This window comes from Pygocentrus nattereri, chromosome 7, assembly GCF_015220715.1.
Source record: "Pygocentrus nattereri isolate fPygNat1 chromosome 7, fPygNat1.pri, whole genome shotgun sequence".
Taxonomy (NCBI): Eukaryota; Metazoa; Chordata; class Actinopteri; order Characiformes; family Serrasalmidae; genus Pygocentrus; species Pygocentrus nattereri.
The window spans coordinates 34868953-34884490 of NC_051217.1; the positions used below are offsets into that span (position 1 = coordinate 34868953).

Below are 15538 nucleotides of genomic sequence, written 5' to 3' on the forward strand. Positions count from 1 at the left end.
ACAAACACTTTCATTTTATAGTAAATTAGTTTTAGCTAGTTTTGTTTATGAACAGAGTCCAACTGATGCAACACAGTAAAGGAAACTCATTTGTGAATCTGTGTTTAAAGCAAGTTTTTATTCAACTTAAACTTAAAATTTAGGGGCAGTCGTGGGCTGGAGGTTAGGGAACTGGCCCTGTGACCGGAAGGTTGCTGGTTCGATCACCAGGGCTGACAGTCCATGACTGAGGTTTCCTTGAGCAAGACACCTAAACCCCAACTGCTCCCCAGGCGCCGTGGATAGGGCTGCCCACCGCTCCGGGCAAGTGTGTGCTCACTGCCCCCTAGTGTGTGTGTGTTCACTAGTGTGTATGTGGTGTTTCACTTCACGGATGGGTTAAATGCGGAGGTGGAATTTCCCCGTTTGTGGGATCAAAAAAGTATCACTTACTTACTTACTTACTTACTTACTAAACTTGTAACTAAGTTACAAATAAATGTTAAACTGAAACTTTGCATATTGACAAAAATAAATTGTTTACATTCAGTCTTTTGTGCTAATTGGCACAATCTGCGACTAAATGGCATTCTATTAAAAAAATTGGTTTACCAAGAGTGACACTGGAGAATTTTCACCTAAAATGAGTTATAACAATGATAACAGGACACCAGAGTCATAATTAATCTTTTAGTACTTTTCCTTTCGATACTTAAGTACATTTGAAGGGAAATACTCAAGTGGAGGTCTAAAGGTAGGAACCTCTACTTTTACTGGAGTAATATTTTACCTTGGGTAGCTCTACTTTAAATCAGGTACATGGTTTGTGTACTTTGCTGTAGGAAGCAAAGTCATTTTTCAGTTTTTGACATAATTTGAAAGTACATGTTGTATTTTATATTGTGTGTAAATTTCAAGAAGAATGGACCAAAAGAAACGGCCCAAAATGACTTGGAAAAATGTCTGGTTCCATTGACTTACATTAAAAGTAAAGTATGTTTTTTCCTTCTCCTGTAAAGTTACCATATTGGAGATACAAGGTTTTCTTCCCACAGCGGTGATGTGTTCATATGCAACATAAAACTGCATCAATTCAGTGCATTAAACCTGGTGAAAGGATGTTTTGATGTGTGTAGGCTACACTCACATAGCTCACAGGGATTAATGTGGCGTTCCAATTCTGAGTAGAATATCAGTTATGAACGGGAACACTGTCTGAAAAGGCTTGGAGACGTTTCCTTTGAAAATCGCCCTTCAAGCTGACTCTGTTTAGGCTGTTTCATTTCTCTAAAGGTCATCAATGTGATGTTAAAATACCGAGATGCCTTGAGCTGGTCTTAGATTTTGGCCTCCTTCGGTCAGATCTTTGAAAAGAACGCGAATGTTCGTCTGGCCTCTCTGGTTTCTCGTAGCGTTGTCTTCTTTGTAGTTACAGAGTCACAGAGCAATGCAGAGCGAAGGAGTGTGTTTAATCTTTGACCCCTGTGTTTGTGTCTGTTTCTGTGTGAGTTCATTCTCATGCAATCGTCTCTTTTGTTCCTGCTGCGAGGTCAGTAGAGTCAGCTGACTAGAGTTAGTGCTTGGAAGGAATGGACCTCAATGCGCTCATTTTTGTGTGTGTGTGTGTGTGTGTGTGTGTGTGTGTGTGTGTGTGTGTGTGTGTGTGTGTGTGTGTGTGTGTGTACAAAGTCCGTACTAGGGAAGAGCAATACGTCAATATTTATCATTATTCCGTTATCAGGTGGATTTAATCTACCGATTAGAGGCTTTTACCCAAACTCTGGGTACCCAAACTTTCACTGTTTCAGCTTAAGGGCTGTCATTAAAGCAGACAGGGGACGTTCTGTACCAAATATTATGGCTATGTTCACATTACAGGCCTCTTTGCTCAAATCTGTTTTTTTTTTTTTTTGGCTCAAATCCAATCTCTCTGCCTCGATTGCACTTACCTAAACAAATAAGTAACCTCACATTAAGGTCGCATGGCCACGAATCAGATACGCATCTGGGATAGATATCAGATATCATATCTAGGACCACAAATGAAAGGCTGCTTTCACATTGCCAGGCTGAAGTAGCACATCAGATTTTTTGCCCTAATGTGACTCACATCTGATGTTTTCCGGGCTGTGTGGACACACACATCTGATCTTTTCAAAGCCACTTTCATATGTGGTTCTAGATCGTATACATATCCGATTTGTGACCATGTGACCTTAATGTGACACTCAGATCGGAATTCATGGTGTTTTTTTCCACTATGCGTGCACCATCATTTACCGTTACCATGGCAACAGCGCTGAACGGAAGCCTGTAAACGGTGGAAAAGCAGCTCATCTCACCTTTTTCCACCTTCGTCTCGCTCTAATAATGAAACTGAGAGCTCATCAAAGTTAATTATCTTCTCAGCGAAGCTCGTTCTGCTTGTTCGTTTGTGCTGATGATGCATGTGATTCATTCATGTGACGTTACTAAGTAGGATGTGCTCATGAGGGTCATTTCAGGACGCCGGTTCGTTCACATTAATGACAGATTTAAATCATTTACCTAAACAAGCTTGAGCCATTGTGTCCAAGAGATCGGATTTGAGCAAAAGATTAGATTTGAACAACTAGGCTTGTAAGGTGAAAGTAGCTGAAGTGATTCAGGTTGGATTTAAAAAGATTTGTGTCCACACAACCCTGAAAACATCAAATCTGAGTCACATTAGGGCAAAAACTCAGATTTGTACCACTTCAGCCTGGTGATGTGAACGTAGAGAAAGAAATTCCGAAATCCATGTAAATATTCAAAGACTTTGCTTTTCACTGAATTCTGCTAATGAAATCTTTCATAATGAAAAACCTTTTTTTACATTAGGAAGGAATGCAAAAGAGAAACTTTTTTTCTTTTTTTTAACATTGTTTTTTATTTTGTAATGTTCAACAATGACAACATAGTACAGTATAAACTAAAATAAGACAACACTTTGTTTGGTTTCCCCAAACCCTTTTCCCTAAAGACCCATCCTTGTTTCTCTGCTCCACTCAAAGCAATATAATAAAACAGTGATAATAAACCCAAGTACAAATAGAAATAGGAGATGGATAAAATACCTTGGTGAATACAAAATAAAATTGGCAGAACATGCACACTAACTAAATAAATAAATAAATAACAAACACACACACACACACACACACACACACACACACACACACACACACACACACACATCTACTTACCTATAAATTGGGGGGTTAGACCCCTTCCAAAAGAATTGGGCGTTTTGCTAGAAGGGTGGAGAAGGCGATAACATGACACTTGTCTTTAGTTAGAGATGGTCCTTCAGGTCATGTACCAAATAGAGCCAGTAGAGAATGTGTCTTAGTTTCGACACCGTAGATTTCATTAAAGGTCCTCCATAAAAATTCCTCCAGTCTAGGGCATGACCAAAACAAATGGGCTAAGGTGGCTGGTGTTTGCTTACATCTATCGCACACCGAGCTGGTATTAGGGAATATTTCAGCCAATTTGGAATTAGTGAAATGGAGCCTGTGGAGTATTTTAAATTGTATCAACCCGTGCCTTGCACAAGGGGATGATGAGTGCACATAGTGAAGAATGCCCTCCCATTCAACATCAGAAAAATCTATAGTTAAGTCCTGCTACCAGGCAGCCCTAAGATGCTCTAGCATCTGAGGATTTATAGTGTTAAAATAATGTTTTATATATATATATATATATAACATTACCCATAGAAGATTAATTCATTTGGATTTAAACTCAACAACATGTCTACTGTTAACAATGGAGGTAAACTACGGAAGGAGCTAAATGCTTTTTAAGTAAAGCTCCTTATCTGAAGATGCCTGAAAAATTGGCTTCTCTGTAGCTTAAATCTTTGGGAATTTTCGGTGAAAGATTGGAACGAGCTTCTAATTCCGTTCTTGTACCACATGCAAACACATGTCAAGTCGGAATAGGAAGGTAGGAACAAGTAGTTTGACACAATAGGACTCAAAACTGAAACTAGTTGTAACCCAAAGTGTGTCCAGAATTGGGACCACATTTTTAAGGTATGGGTGACTACAGGATTAAGAGGTATCTCCAGAGGTGGGAAGAGAAGAGCATACCAGAGAGCTCAAAGAAAATTGGCTGCAAGACCTCTCTGCTTGCACCCATATTGGAATAGAAGGGGAGTCTTCTGGGGACTTTTTAAAATTTCATGCCCAGTAGTAAAATAAGAAATTTGGTAGTGCCATTCCACCCTGTTGCCTTTATTCCCCCACAGAAATGCAGTAACCAATTCATCTACATTGTTAAAGAAACCTTTTTCTGATAAAAACAGGGATATTGGAAAGTAAGTGTAGAAATCAGGGTGGAATTGTCATTTTAACTAAATTAACTCGCCCTACTAAAGAGAGATGCAGTGTGGACCATCTAATAAAATCTTTCCTGGTACGGTCATAGAGGGGGACAAAGTTAGCTTGCCACTGTTATGCCCAGATAATGAAATCTGCGCTGAAAAATTATACATATATATACATATACACTTACATACACACATATACAAAGCTGTACATGTATCTACATATACAAACGGGCTTACATATACACATGGCTCCCTGCCACAGAGTACACTGGCCTTACACAAAATGCTGGTTAAGAAACTTGTATGGTAGAACTATTTACATAGCTAACGAAATTCTCTGACAATTCTTACCACGATGATAAATTGTAAATCAATGAGAGCATAGATTAGACAGAGTAACCATGGTATGTGTGTGTTTGGAATTCTAGTCAGTATGTTTAAACACTAAAGCGGCATACCTCCACAGATTGTGGTGCGTCCATATCCGCACTCACTGTACGCTTGCATCCGGTGAGACGTTCAGTCCCTGTAGAAACGCTGTTACCTGTTGAGGCGATTCAAAGACGTGGTTGACCCCTTTATGGTTGGTTCTCAAACGGGCAGGGAAGAGCAGCCCAACTCGGTGCAACCTCGCGGAGTTGGGGTTTGATTGCCGCAAATGCAGCTCTCCGTCTGGCCACATCTGCACTGAAGTCCGGGTAGATATGGATCCGATTACCCTGAAACTGCAGTTGCCCCTTCTCTCATGCCAGCTGGAATATCCGCTCCCTGGAGCGATGTGCATGATCTATGACCAGCGGCTTGGTGAAGGAGTCAGATCCAAAAACGTTCAGTAGGAGAGGTTCCATGAATGATGTTGGTCAGGGACCCTCTAGGCGCTCAGGAATTCTGAGGACTCTGTTATTTCTTCGTGCACAACTTGAGTGCAGAACACATGTTCTCTAAGGTAGAAACATGCAAGTCTACCTCAGTCAGAGAGTTCCCGTCATCCTCCAGCTTTTGTTCCAGCGTATATAAACTAGCTTTTAGACTCGAAATAGATGATCTTAATTCCTAATGAGTCTCTCCCCTGAGCGCCGGTACTTCAGACTTAAGTAGCTGCCTGATGTCGTCCGATAGCTCTGGAGCACTAATGGCTGACACTGGCATGGCCCCATCGAGGTCCTCGCCACTTTCCCGCCATCCTGCTCTTTGTGTTCACTCTCGGCATGTGTAATCTCTGACTTTATACTTAGCTTTAATAGAGTATGTTACCATTTAGCACATGGGACAAGTGCAACAAAGAAAAGAGTGGAAAAATCCATATATTGAGCAAAAAAATTTCCACGGAGCAGTTGCTTCCAAACTTATGACGCTGCCATCTTAACCGGAAGCCTGCTCAAAAGAGAACATTTTCACCTCAGACTTTACCTCAGACTTTTGGACCCCCTTTAGGTTTGTTAGCTGTAATGAAAAGCTAATGTAGGTGTTGTGTAGTCTTACCCCAGTCCTTCAGTAAAGTGGTACTCATTAATTAGACCAACATGATTTGTGTCTGTTGAGTCACATGAATCCCTTGATTCACCAAAACACGCACAGGCTCATTTACATGTTGCAGTCTTAGTCAATTCTGATAGAATAAGCACAATAAGCACAAGCATATTGTGCAGCCCAGACACACACACACACACACACATGAGTGCCGTCTTGGGAAAAGTGTGTTAAATCCAGGCTCAGAGCAGCTTCTGAACCAGCAGACACTTCAGAATCATTTTAGATATGCATCTGAAAGTGTACCAGGTTAATGCTGTTGGTTCTGATCGCTGTCCGACTGATGTGTCAACTGAAGAACAGGGAGCCCATAGAGCAATATGTATGAATGTTATGTATGTGTCAATATGACCCCTGACTTTGTGCCCTTTATCCTTGTGTCTCTGCAGCCCAGAATGTGACAGTGGAGGAGATCCTGAATGCCTACAGACAAGCCTGCCAGAAGCTCAACTGCAAACCCATCCCCAAAGTGCTCAAACAGATCCAGGTACCACAGATAAATACACGAGCCCCTTACACACCTGCCCTTCATATACATGCGTAAATGGAAACTAGTTAAGACTGACACAGAAGTTTACCTACACAAGACCTGGTATTAAATGTTTCACAATTTCTGCGTAGAGCAATCATTGAGAAGTAATACAGGGGAGGACATGGTCTATGAAGGTCTATGAATGCTGTGTAGACCCACGAAGGCTGAACCAAAATGACATGGTCTGCCCTACGATGAATTTTCTGTTTTAACTTTCAAGTTATTTTAAAGTTCTTTAACCTCTTATCCTCCAGGGTTTATTTTGATTTGTCCACCTGAATTTACACGACCAAGTCAGAAGGCAAATTATTCAGTGCATGAAATAAATGCAAATTTTTATTTCTTTATTTTTTTGGAAAAGCTCCCCTTCAGATTAACAGAAAATGTGTTTTATGATTGCTATACACTTACAATTTAAGGCAAAAAATCTTAGATGCTCTTTGTATTATTTTACAAAAATCATTTTTACAGAGCAGATCACTGAAGAGACGCCATCTGTTTATAGTTTATAGCCCAGATTTGTGGAAAAATAGGTTGAAAGTTCAAAATTCAAAATTTCAGCTTCTTTTATTATAAGGGATTAAAATTACTTCACCGTCTATTTGACTGGAAAGTTGACCACCACAGCTCTCATACGACCCCCACCTTTTGAATGTAGTTTATGAAAGTTATGAAGAGGACGAAGTGCGTTTTGGAAACACCGGTGGTCTCAAGGAGTTGAAGTCCGAAACTTTGATTTTAGTTGTTTATTTTTTCATTTATTGGAGCTGGAGATGCTTCACCTCCAGTTACTCATGAGATTTTTTTCTTATTTTTTAGATGTGTATCGTTAACCATTCGCCTCAGTTTAAACCCAATACTTATATTTAAAAGTGTCTCTTCAGCCATCGTTCGCTCCTCTGTTGATGCCGCCATGCTCTTGAATCCTTGCTGGCACACAACGAACCTGGTAAAGGTTTCACCCATTGGATCCTTCGTTGCCATGGAAAAGAAGGATACATTTCTTTGCCGCATATGAATGAGCCGTTGAAATGGGACAGCCTAGTTGTGCACCACTGTGACACAATCGGCCTTCAAATGCAGCCTCTGAAGGACACAGCCCTTGAATTGACACAATGACAGAGTCGTTCACAGTGGTTCATTGTAGATAAAGTTACTGACTTTGCTGCATTTACACTAGTGGTGATAGGAACAGGGGTTTCAGTGTCTACAATGCAAATATAGACATTTTTACTGTCCAAAATGACCAGTCAGGTTTTTATATGTGATGTTAAAATAGTAGTAAAACTTTTAATAAAAAATGCCTTAAGCTTTTAGGCCTTAAGCTTATGTTAAAGCTATTATAAAGCAATGTCTTAGGCAGCTGGAGGCATATTCATAATATTATTTAAGTGCTTCAGATGTTTGGTTCCTGTCATCATCGCTGTGAACAATTCTGACTCTGTAAGTACAGACCGTTTCACATCAAACCACTCTGAACGACTTTCTTTACATCTTTACCATTTAATTATGAGGAAACGTTGAGAAATCGATGGATTCATTTTTATTGATTGAATAGGGAGGAAATTAGAAATCAGCTGGAATTTCCATTTAACAGAAGGCAGTGCAATACCCAGAAACCGTCTCTTGGTTATGGCAGGTGTAGTAATATTGCAGCTCATTTATTTCTTTCTTTATTTATTTATTTATTGTTTTACAAGTGAAACAATGTTGAAGGAGTGTATGTTCTTTACAGGATTATAGCACTGTAAGTGCTCATGGTCACTGCTACATTTTTACTGGCCTTTTTTCATGTAAATTTAACAATTTTTTTGGCTAAATAAACACAGGAAACTCTCTAGCGTATTCCCAGGCCTTATTATTAGCCAAAATCACATCATAAACAACAGCTGTGGGTCAAATTGGCATTTTAAATTCTTAAACAAAAATACAGTCGTATGCGAGTTTGAACACCTGCTCAGTTTACGTATATCCTCTACAGAGAACAAACTGAAATATGGCATTTTCAGCTAATTTTAATTGGATAATTTCCATTGGAGACAAAACAGCATATTGAGGAATTAGATGGTAATAGTTTTTTTTTCTTTCCTCTCTCATATGATCAGTATTTGTGCATCGACCTGTGAACATAGACCTGCTAACCTAACTACAAACCAGTCAAGTGTATCAGGGTGATACACACATAAACACACATACATACACACAAACACCCCTCCCTTAAGCCAGAGTCAAGGTGCAGACCACCATTTCCTGTCTTCACCACACACACCTCTACAGACCAGTTTGAACAACAGTTCTCAGAACACCTCCATGATCTGTGTGTACACATACACACGCTCTAACACAGGGTCAGACTGACTGCTGTGTGTTTTGGGTGTTTTCGGCAAACAGCTCTGAGGTGCTGTCCTGGCGTGGAACCACTGCGTGACAGGTAGCCTTTCCTAGAACTACGGTAAACAGGTTTGACCACAAGTATTATTCACCACACGGTTATTAAATCAGCCTGTATTAGGAATCCCTTTCTGCGTGAATGAGACAGCAAACAGTGTTGTCTCTTATAGGACCTAAAATCCTTTACGGTTCCATGATTTAGCGGTATTGGCAAAAATCTTGCCCATAAAGAAGTGATGGTAAAGACCATAAGTGGTTTATCTGATATTATATTGAAGTGAATACATGTGATTATGAATTTTTCAGGTATTTAAGAGGTTTGTGCTCTTATACCAGCCTTTAGAGAAGATACTAGGCTAGAAATAAACAGATGTGTTTTTAACAGCAGTAGGGACTGAACGTAAAACACCAGTGTGGTTAAAGTACCAAGGACATGTAAACTGCATCTAAGGCCCAATCCCATTTCTTCTTTGAACCCCTCCCCCTTCTTTTCGAGTGTCACCCTAACCCCTTGGAACTGTGTTACAAGAGGTGGTGGTTAAAAGCTCTGTAGACGACCCTGCCCATCTGCAGCAATAGTAGAGGAGGGTAAAGTTCAGCTCCTCACTGCTTTCAAAGAGGAGGCAATTATTTATTATCACCCACCTCTAATTCTTCAGAGATGTGAAGCTGAAGTCAGACATTCACCAGCTTCTTGTTCCAATTTTCCCGTTCCACCTTAAATGGTGCAGCAGTTACATTCTGGAGCTTCAGGCGTCAAAACTGCTGGACTATTTAAGGTGGAACGGGAACGTTAGCTAGCTAGCTAACGAAACATTAGTATGCTATTAGTGATTTTTTGCTTGCTTTGTAGAAAACAACCATAATACACTGAAATGACAAACAGATAATATGATGGTTATCGTAATTTTTTAATGGAGTAAATTCTAACATTTGTGGGTTTCTTTCGTCTCTTGTGCTCCATCCTGCCCGTTTTTTTCTCATAACGCTCCATTTGGAGTGTCTCTGAAAAACCTCAGTTTGGAGGGTCATGTAGCCCCAACCCTCATGTCTCAACAAGAATCCCTACCTCTAGACGTGAACGTGCAAAACCGAAGGCTAAGGGCTGAGTGGTAGGGGCGAGGGGTGAAATGGGATTGGGCCTAAATCTAACCTTTAGCTTCAGGATGACGTGATATAACACAAAAAACTTTGTGAACCCATGAAAATATGACGTTTAGAGGGAAATTCTACTAGTTTTCTGCAGTTTCTTTAGATTTAATCTGAAATAATCTGAAATTCTGTAGAGTTTAATCTGACGTGCCATTCTAGAGAAATTTACCAAGTTAGAATTGTTCACAATGGTGGTGATGGGAGTTGGTGCTAGTATTTGAAGACTCTTGATAGCGTTTAAAGCTCTCTAAAATCTGCCTCACTGTAATGAATACACTGCATGATTTCTGAGACATTGTTTTATGATAGATTTAAGAAGACTTTGGTCTATGTCTTGTTTTTTTAAAAATACATTGTTCCCAATGGTGGTGATGGGAACCAGAAATCTGAAGTATTTAATGCCTCTAAGAGTAAAAATCGCGAGTTGTCAGTGGTTTTGAGATACGACTTCAACCTTAAACTTCCCTTCTTAATGGTTGAGATACATGTATGGTATTAAAAGGCAAAATAGACCCCAAAGAAACCTTTCTCACTGATATACCTGCCTATTTTTGCATGTTCAACCTTACATATAAACCCTTGAAAGACCTGTAGGTTCACAGGTCACTTTGGACAGTAAATGGCTGTATTTGCTTTGTAGGCATTGTGACCCCTGGTTACTGTCACCAGCAGTGTAAATAAACCAGTCAGTGAGTTTCTCTGCAATGCATCAATTCACATCAAGCCACCCTGAATGACTTTTTGTTTACATCTCAATAGCCATGTTTACATGCAGTCTAATAATCCATTAATAATCCGACTAATAGCTCATTCTAAATAGGATACGTCCATGTATCCACTTCAGTCAGAATACACTAGTCTGATTGAGGCCATTCGGAATACTGGTTCTATGTGATTGACCGAGATGGGTTATCCTGTAAATAATCCGTTAAATAGAAGAATAATTTCCGTCTAAACGTCTGTATCCGATTACATTCCCTATTGAAACGTTTCTGCTAAGTTGGTTCTGCGTGTGCGTAGCGTGATAGTGAAAGTTTATACTGTTCGACATGTAATCGGAATGTATTATTCGGATTGGCAGAAATCTTTGCATGGAAACGTAGTCAGTGTTTGAATTGGAGAGAAATTTTGAAAAATCTGTGGAATTACCCTTGAAAAAATTTGACAATTAGAACCGAATCATATTTGTTAATTCACAGTTGACAACTGATCATTTCGTCAGTCAGTAAAGCACCGTTTTGCTAAAACTATTGTAATCTGTTTAATATTTGGCTGTAAACTAATATTGGTTGATATTATCAGTTACTAGAACTTTAAGCTCCTTAAAAGGATTCATTATTTTAAAAGTTATTGATGACAAAACCCTCATATCATTCAGGGCCTGTTCTCTAAGTGTTCCAGTGCAGCTTATCAGGACTGCCTCCAGCACAGTATGATGGACGGATGCATTGTTAGACCGCAGCAGACAGAGGGTCATCGCTCCTGCATGCTCCATGCTGAGTCACAGAAAACAGAGAGATGGCGAGAGAGAACGTTATCATTGCCTGCTGTTTGCACATAGAGACACATGCCAACTAACACCCACTGTTACACAGCAACCAGCACATGCTGTCTCACTCTTTTTCTTTTGCTTTTCACCTGCAGTTTTTGTTTCCCTCATTAAAGGTGGGCAGTTAGACTGTTATATTGTCACGATAAATTACATTGCTGTACACTTTTCTGAGCAAATCACACGTATCTTCTAGAGCAGGGGTGTCAAGCTCGACCACTAAAAGGGTCGTATTAAAAAAATCTCAGCAAATCTGTGGGTCAGCTGTGTTTTCATTGAATTTATTAACAATTTGCCACCCAAACGGGCCACTGTTTATGCAAAATCTATCAAAACTGCAAGAGCAAAATAGGCATTGATTCTGTCTTCAGAAATAATTCTAAATAAAAATAAATCATTAAAAACAAACAAACAAAAAAAAAAACAGTCTATTTGCTTTAACTAGACAACAGGGAACACATTCTATGGCTCGGTTCACACAGCAGGTAAAAGTGGCCCAAATCTGATTTTCTCACCAAACCCAATTTTTTTTGTTTGGCTGCGACATCAGTCTGAACAGATCAGCTCCTAAACCATAAACCGACCCATGTGTGCAAAAGAACAATGCTCACGTGGCTCGTTCAGAGGTAAACAGTCATGACGGCCAGCGAATAGCAGTGCATGCTGGGGACTGTAGTTGCTCTCAGGGTGAAACAGGCTACTAAGAACAGAAAATTAAAATACTTTTGCAGGCTGATTAGGACTGTGTCACAGATCTGACCCATTGGTTCTAGAGCACTGAACAATTAAGCGTGAATCATCGTAAATGGAGATTAAGACCAGTTTTAGAGAGCCTGTAAGCACAAGACTAAGGCCCAATCCCATTTCACCCCTCACCCCTACCACTCAGCCCTTAGCCCTCTGTTTTGCATGTTCTTGTCTACCAATTGTTTGATTTTTCCTGTATCTTGTGGCATTATGTCACAACAACAGAGAGCTTGCTTTTGATAACACTGATAGTCTTGCATTGTTGAAACAGATTCTGTACTAGTCTTACTTGTGTTACTTAACCAAGGTATTGGAAAAGCAGAAAGCTTTCAGTGGTCATTGATGAAATACCAAAATACTCAAAATACTGTGTACCTATAAATATTCACAGTTGGGTGAACAAGATGCTTTTAATGTTGGTGTTATTACCAAAACATCTATGCTACTCTAAAGCTGTGATGATCCAAGTTCAGGTCATAAAATCATGAACATCCAGCCTTGTTTCACTGCAGTGTTTTATGAATGTTAGTAAAAGTCATTACTTCTCAGCTCCATTAATGCTGATTTCCACTAGCTAAAATTTCAGGACTAACCTGTTAACAATCTGCTGATCCAGTTGTTAAACAAAGCCTTGTTCTTATGGAGAATTAGTTTAGTACGGCTTTAGGCCATGTAGTTCTTATGCATGCAGTGCTTGAGAGTAAACAACTCGTGAGATCCTACGTTTATTTTTTCCACCATTAGCACTTCTGCAGAACCTCTGGAGGCAGAATAGGGTGTGGCAGTCTCCCTGCTATCATAACCCAAAATACTAAAGTTTACACCGTATGTAACCACTGTGCTTTTGTGTTGTAACAGCAAGGTCATAATCTTTCCAAGTTGTTGGTGTTTACTGACTAATTTGGAATTTTAATGAGTTCTCATTTAGTGAGTTTTCTTTTTGTCAGTGGCAGTTAGCAGGACCTTTAGCGAGGCATTGTTATACACATAGCCAGAAAGAACAGAATGTGTGAGAGTGAGAGAAATTGGCATGTTCCGTCAAAGAGAAACAAATCCATCACTACTTAGTAGCTCCCAGCTTACCACAGACACGGCTCAGACAATAAACATTACTCACCTCTGCCCTCTAAAGGCTCATTAATGCTCAGCGTTAAATATGGATATGGTTAAGGAGCCTTCTGTCTGTACTCTGCCTTCATTTCATCTGTATTTGTGCACGCTCTCTGAAATTTTATGTATACGGCCGAAATGGAGCGGTACCACCGGAAGCCGTAGAGGCAGTGTAGCCAATAATTCACACAAGACACAATGCCAGTTTCTCTCATTTGTAATACAAGTGTAAACAATTCTCCATCCAGGTCACAAAGTATTTCATGGCCTGTTAGACCATCACAGTCTTCACTCGGGCCTCTTTCATGTCCCTATAGTTAATACATTATTACAACCTCCTCCACCATCGCCATGTCTATAGTCATCCTAAATGTTTTACTCTGGACTGCCCTCTTGTGGACGTACTGCTTAACATCCATACCAACGTAAAGGACGCATGAAAGTATATGGGCTGTGGCGGTTCTATCGTTTGAAACAGATGTTTTCTTTTCTGTATGTAAAGGGAGTGTAAATGAGCCTTAAAGTGTCACTAACAAACATTACTCACCACTGCCCTCTAAAGGTGTCATTAACAAACATCAAGTAAACAAACATCACTCACTGCTGCGCTTTAAGTTTGTTACAGCACATCAGAAGTTCTGTACGACCCAGGACGCATCTGTTGTGAGCTAAACATGAAAAACTAAAAACATCTGTGGAGTTGAAAGCTAACAAGTGCTGGAAATACAGTAATTATCCTCAGCCATCTTGGGAGTTTGTGAAGCTAGAGTTCTGAAAGGAACTCAGCAGCTTGTTTGACTAAAACGCAGTGGAAGTATTTTGAGGCATACACTGATATGACATGTTGAATATTGAATAAACTGGATCACTGAATGATGTATGTCTATCTCCGTATTGCCTATCCTTATTTTTCTATCTCACCACCTCCCCAGCAATTAGCTGATATATAGCGTCCGTTAACCTGGCTGCAGGTGTGCGTGTGTGTGAGGGCAGATCACACTCAGCCGTGGAAAGAAACATCGGTCTGCTAAAGCTCCCCAGTGGCCCATGGTAAATTTCCACTGGGGTCCAGAGGGGTGGAAAATAGTGAGCCGTTAGAGCGAGTGTGAGCGAGAAAGCGAGTGTCGTGTTTTTTTTCCACACTTAAGGTTTACTTACATGTTTGAATCACTTAGTTGGAAAATGGCTTCACATAGCCACCTATGGCAGATTCGTGGAGGGAGGTGGTGCAGACAGAGAGGGGGAGGACCAGGGGGGCGCTGATGCCTGACTAAATACTCTCTTTATTTCAGTTTACAAGGCTCATGCCTGCAGCCAGCACGACGTGTTCACCGAGGGTGTGTGTTACGTGAGTGTAAGAAAGAAACTGAGTGCAGTCTGTGCTGCTTAGGCCTTTCACAGCTATTTCATAATCGCCTGATCACAACCATTTAAAGCCAAACGGTGTACATTTCAGTTAGAATTTGGTTGGAATTTGATAGAAGTAGTGTTTCTGAGTCAGGAGAAAAAAAAACACGCTAAATTTTAGTGGACGTGCTCTGCTTGAAATAGCCATTTGGAAGTGAGGGGTGTCGAGTGGGATTGCGCTGGAGTTTTTCATACTACATCATACATCCTTACATAATTGCATCACTTATTAGTGTAAGTGAAATTTACGTGACATTAGCTCTAAACTTGTTCTGCAACTTCAAGGAATAATTGAGCCCAAAATCAAAAAAGTAGTAGGTCAGCCATCTTTAGTTTTGCACTGGAGCCACAAAGGTTGTAGCTAATAGTATCATTCAAACTGCAAACAAGCTTAAGTGACCTCAAAAAGGCTTGCATATGTGGTTTCTGACAGCATTTTCCATGTTACTATTCATCAAAATAGATCAAATTCAGGCTGAACAGCGTCTGTAATACTATCCAGTGTCCATTTTTTGTTGGTACTATTATTAGAAATCACACAAGCACAAGGGGTGTTCCAAGTTTGGCATACAGTATACGCAGTCAGTGGTTCCAGCTCCACCACAATTGTTGGCTGTAGTTGATGCCTCTTCTATATTCTTGTTTTAGTGTAGGCTTATGAGAGAAACTGCAGCTTTCCTCTTTGCTATTGCTTTTGTTAGTTTGCTGCTCATTGACTTATCCATAGGTCTCCTATAAGCACTGTCCACACTGATGGCTGACTGAAAGTTCTCTTTCTTTCAGTTTA

General features: G+C 40.1%; 1 protein-coding gene across 1 annotated transcript in view; it reads left to right on the forward strand.

Annotated features, from left to right (window-relative positions):
- ppp1r37 (protein phosphatase 1, regulatory subunit 37) overlaps positions 1 to 15538 on the forward strand; it is a 93788-nt gene that overhangs the window by 40804 nt on the left and 37446 nt on the right. The window contains exon 2 of the mRNA XM_017701962.2: positions 6253 to 6350. Coding sequence (XP_017557451.1) covers positions 6253 to 6350 — 98 coding nt within the window. The remainder of the gene's footprint in view (positions 1 to 6252; positions 6351 to 15538) is intronic.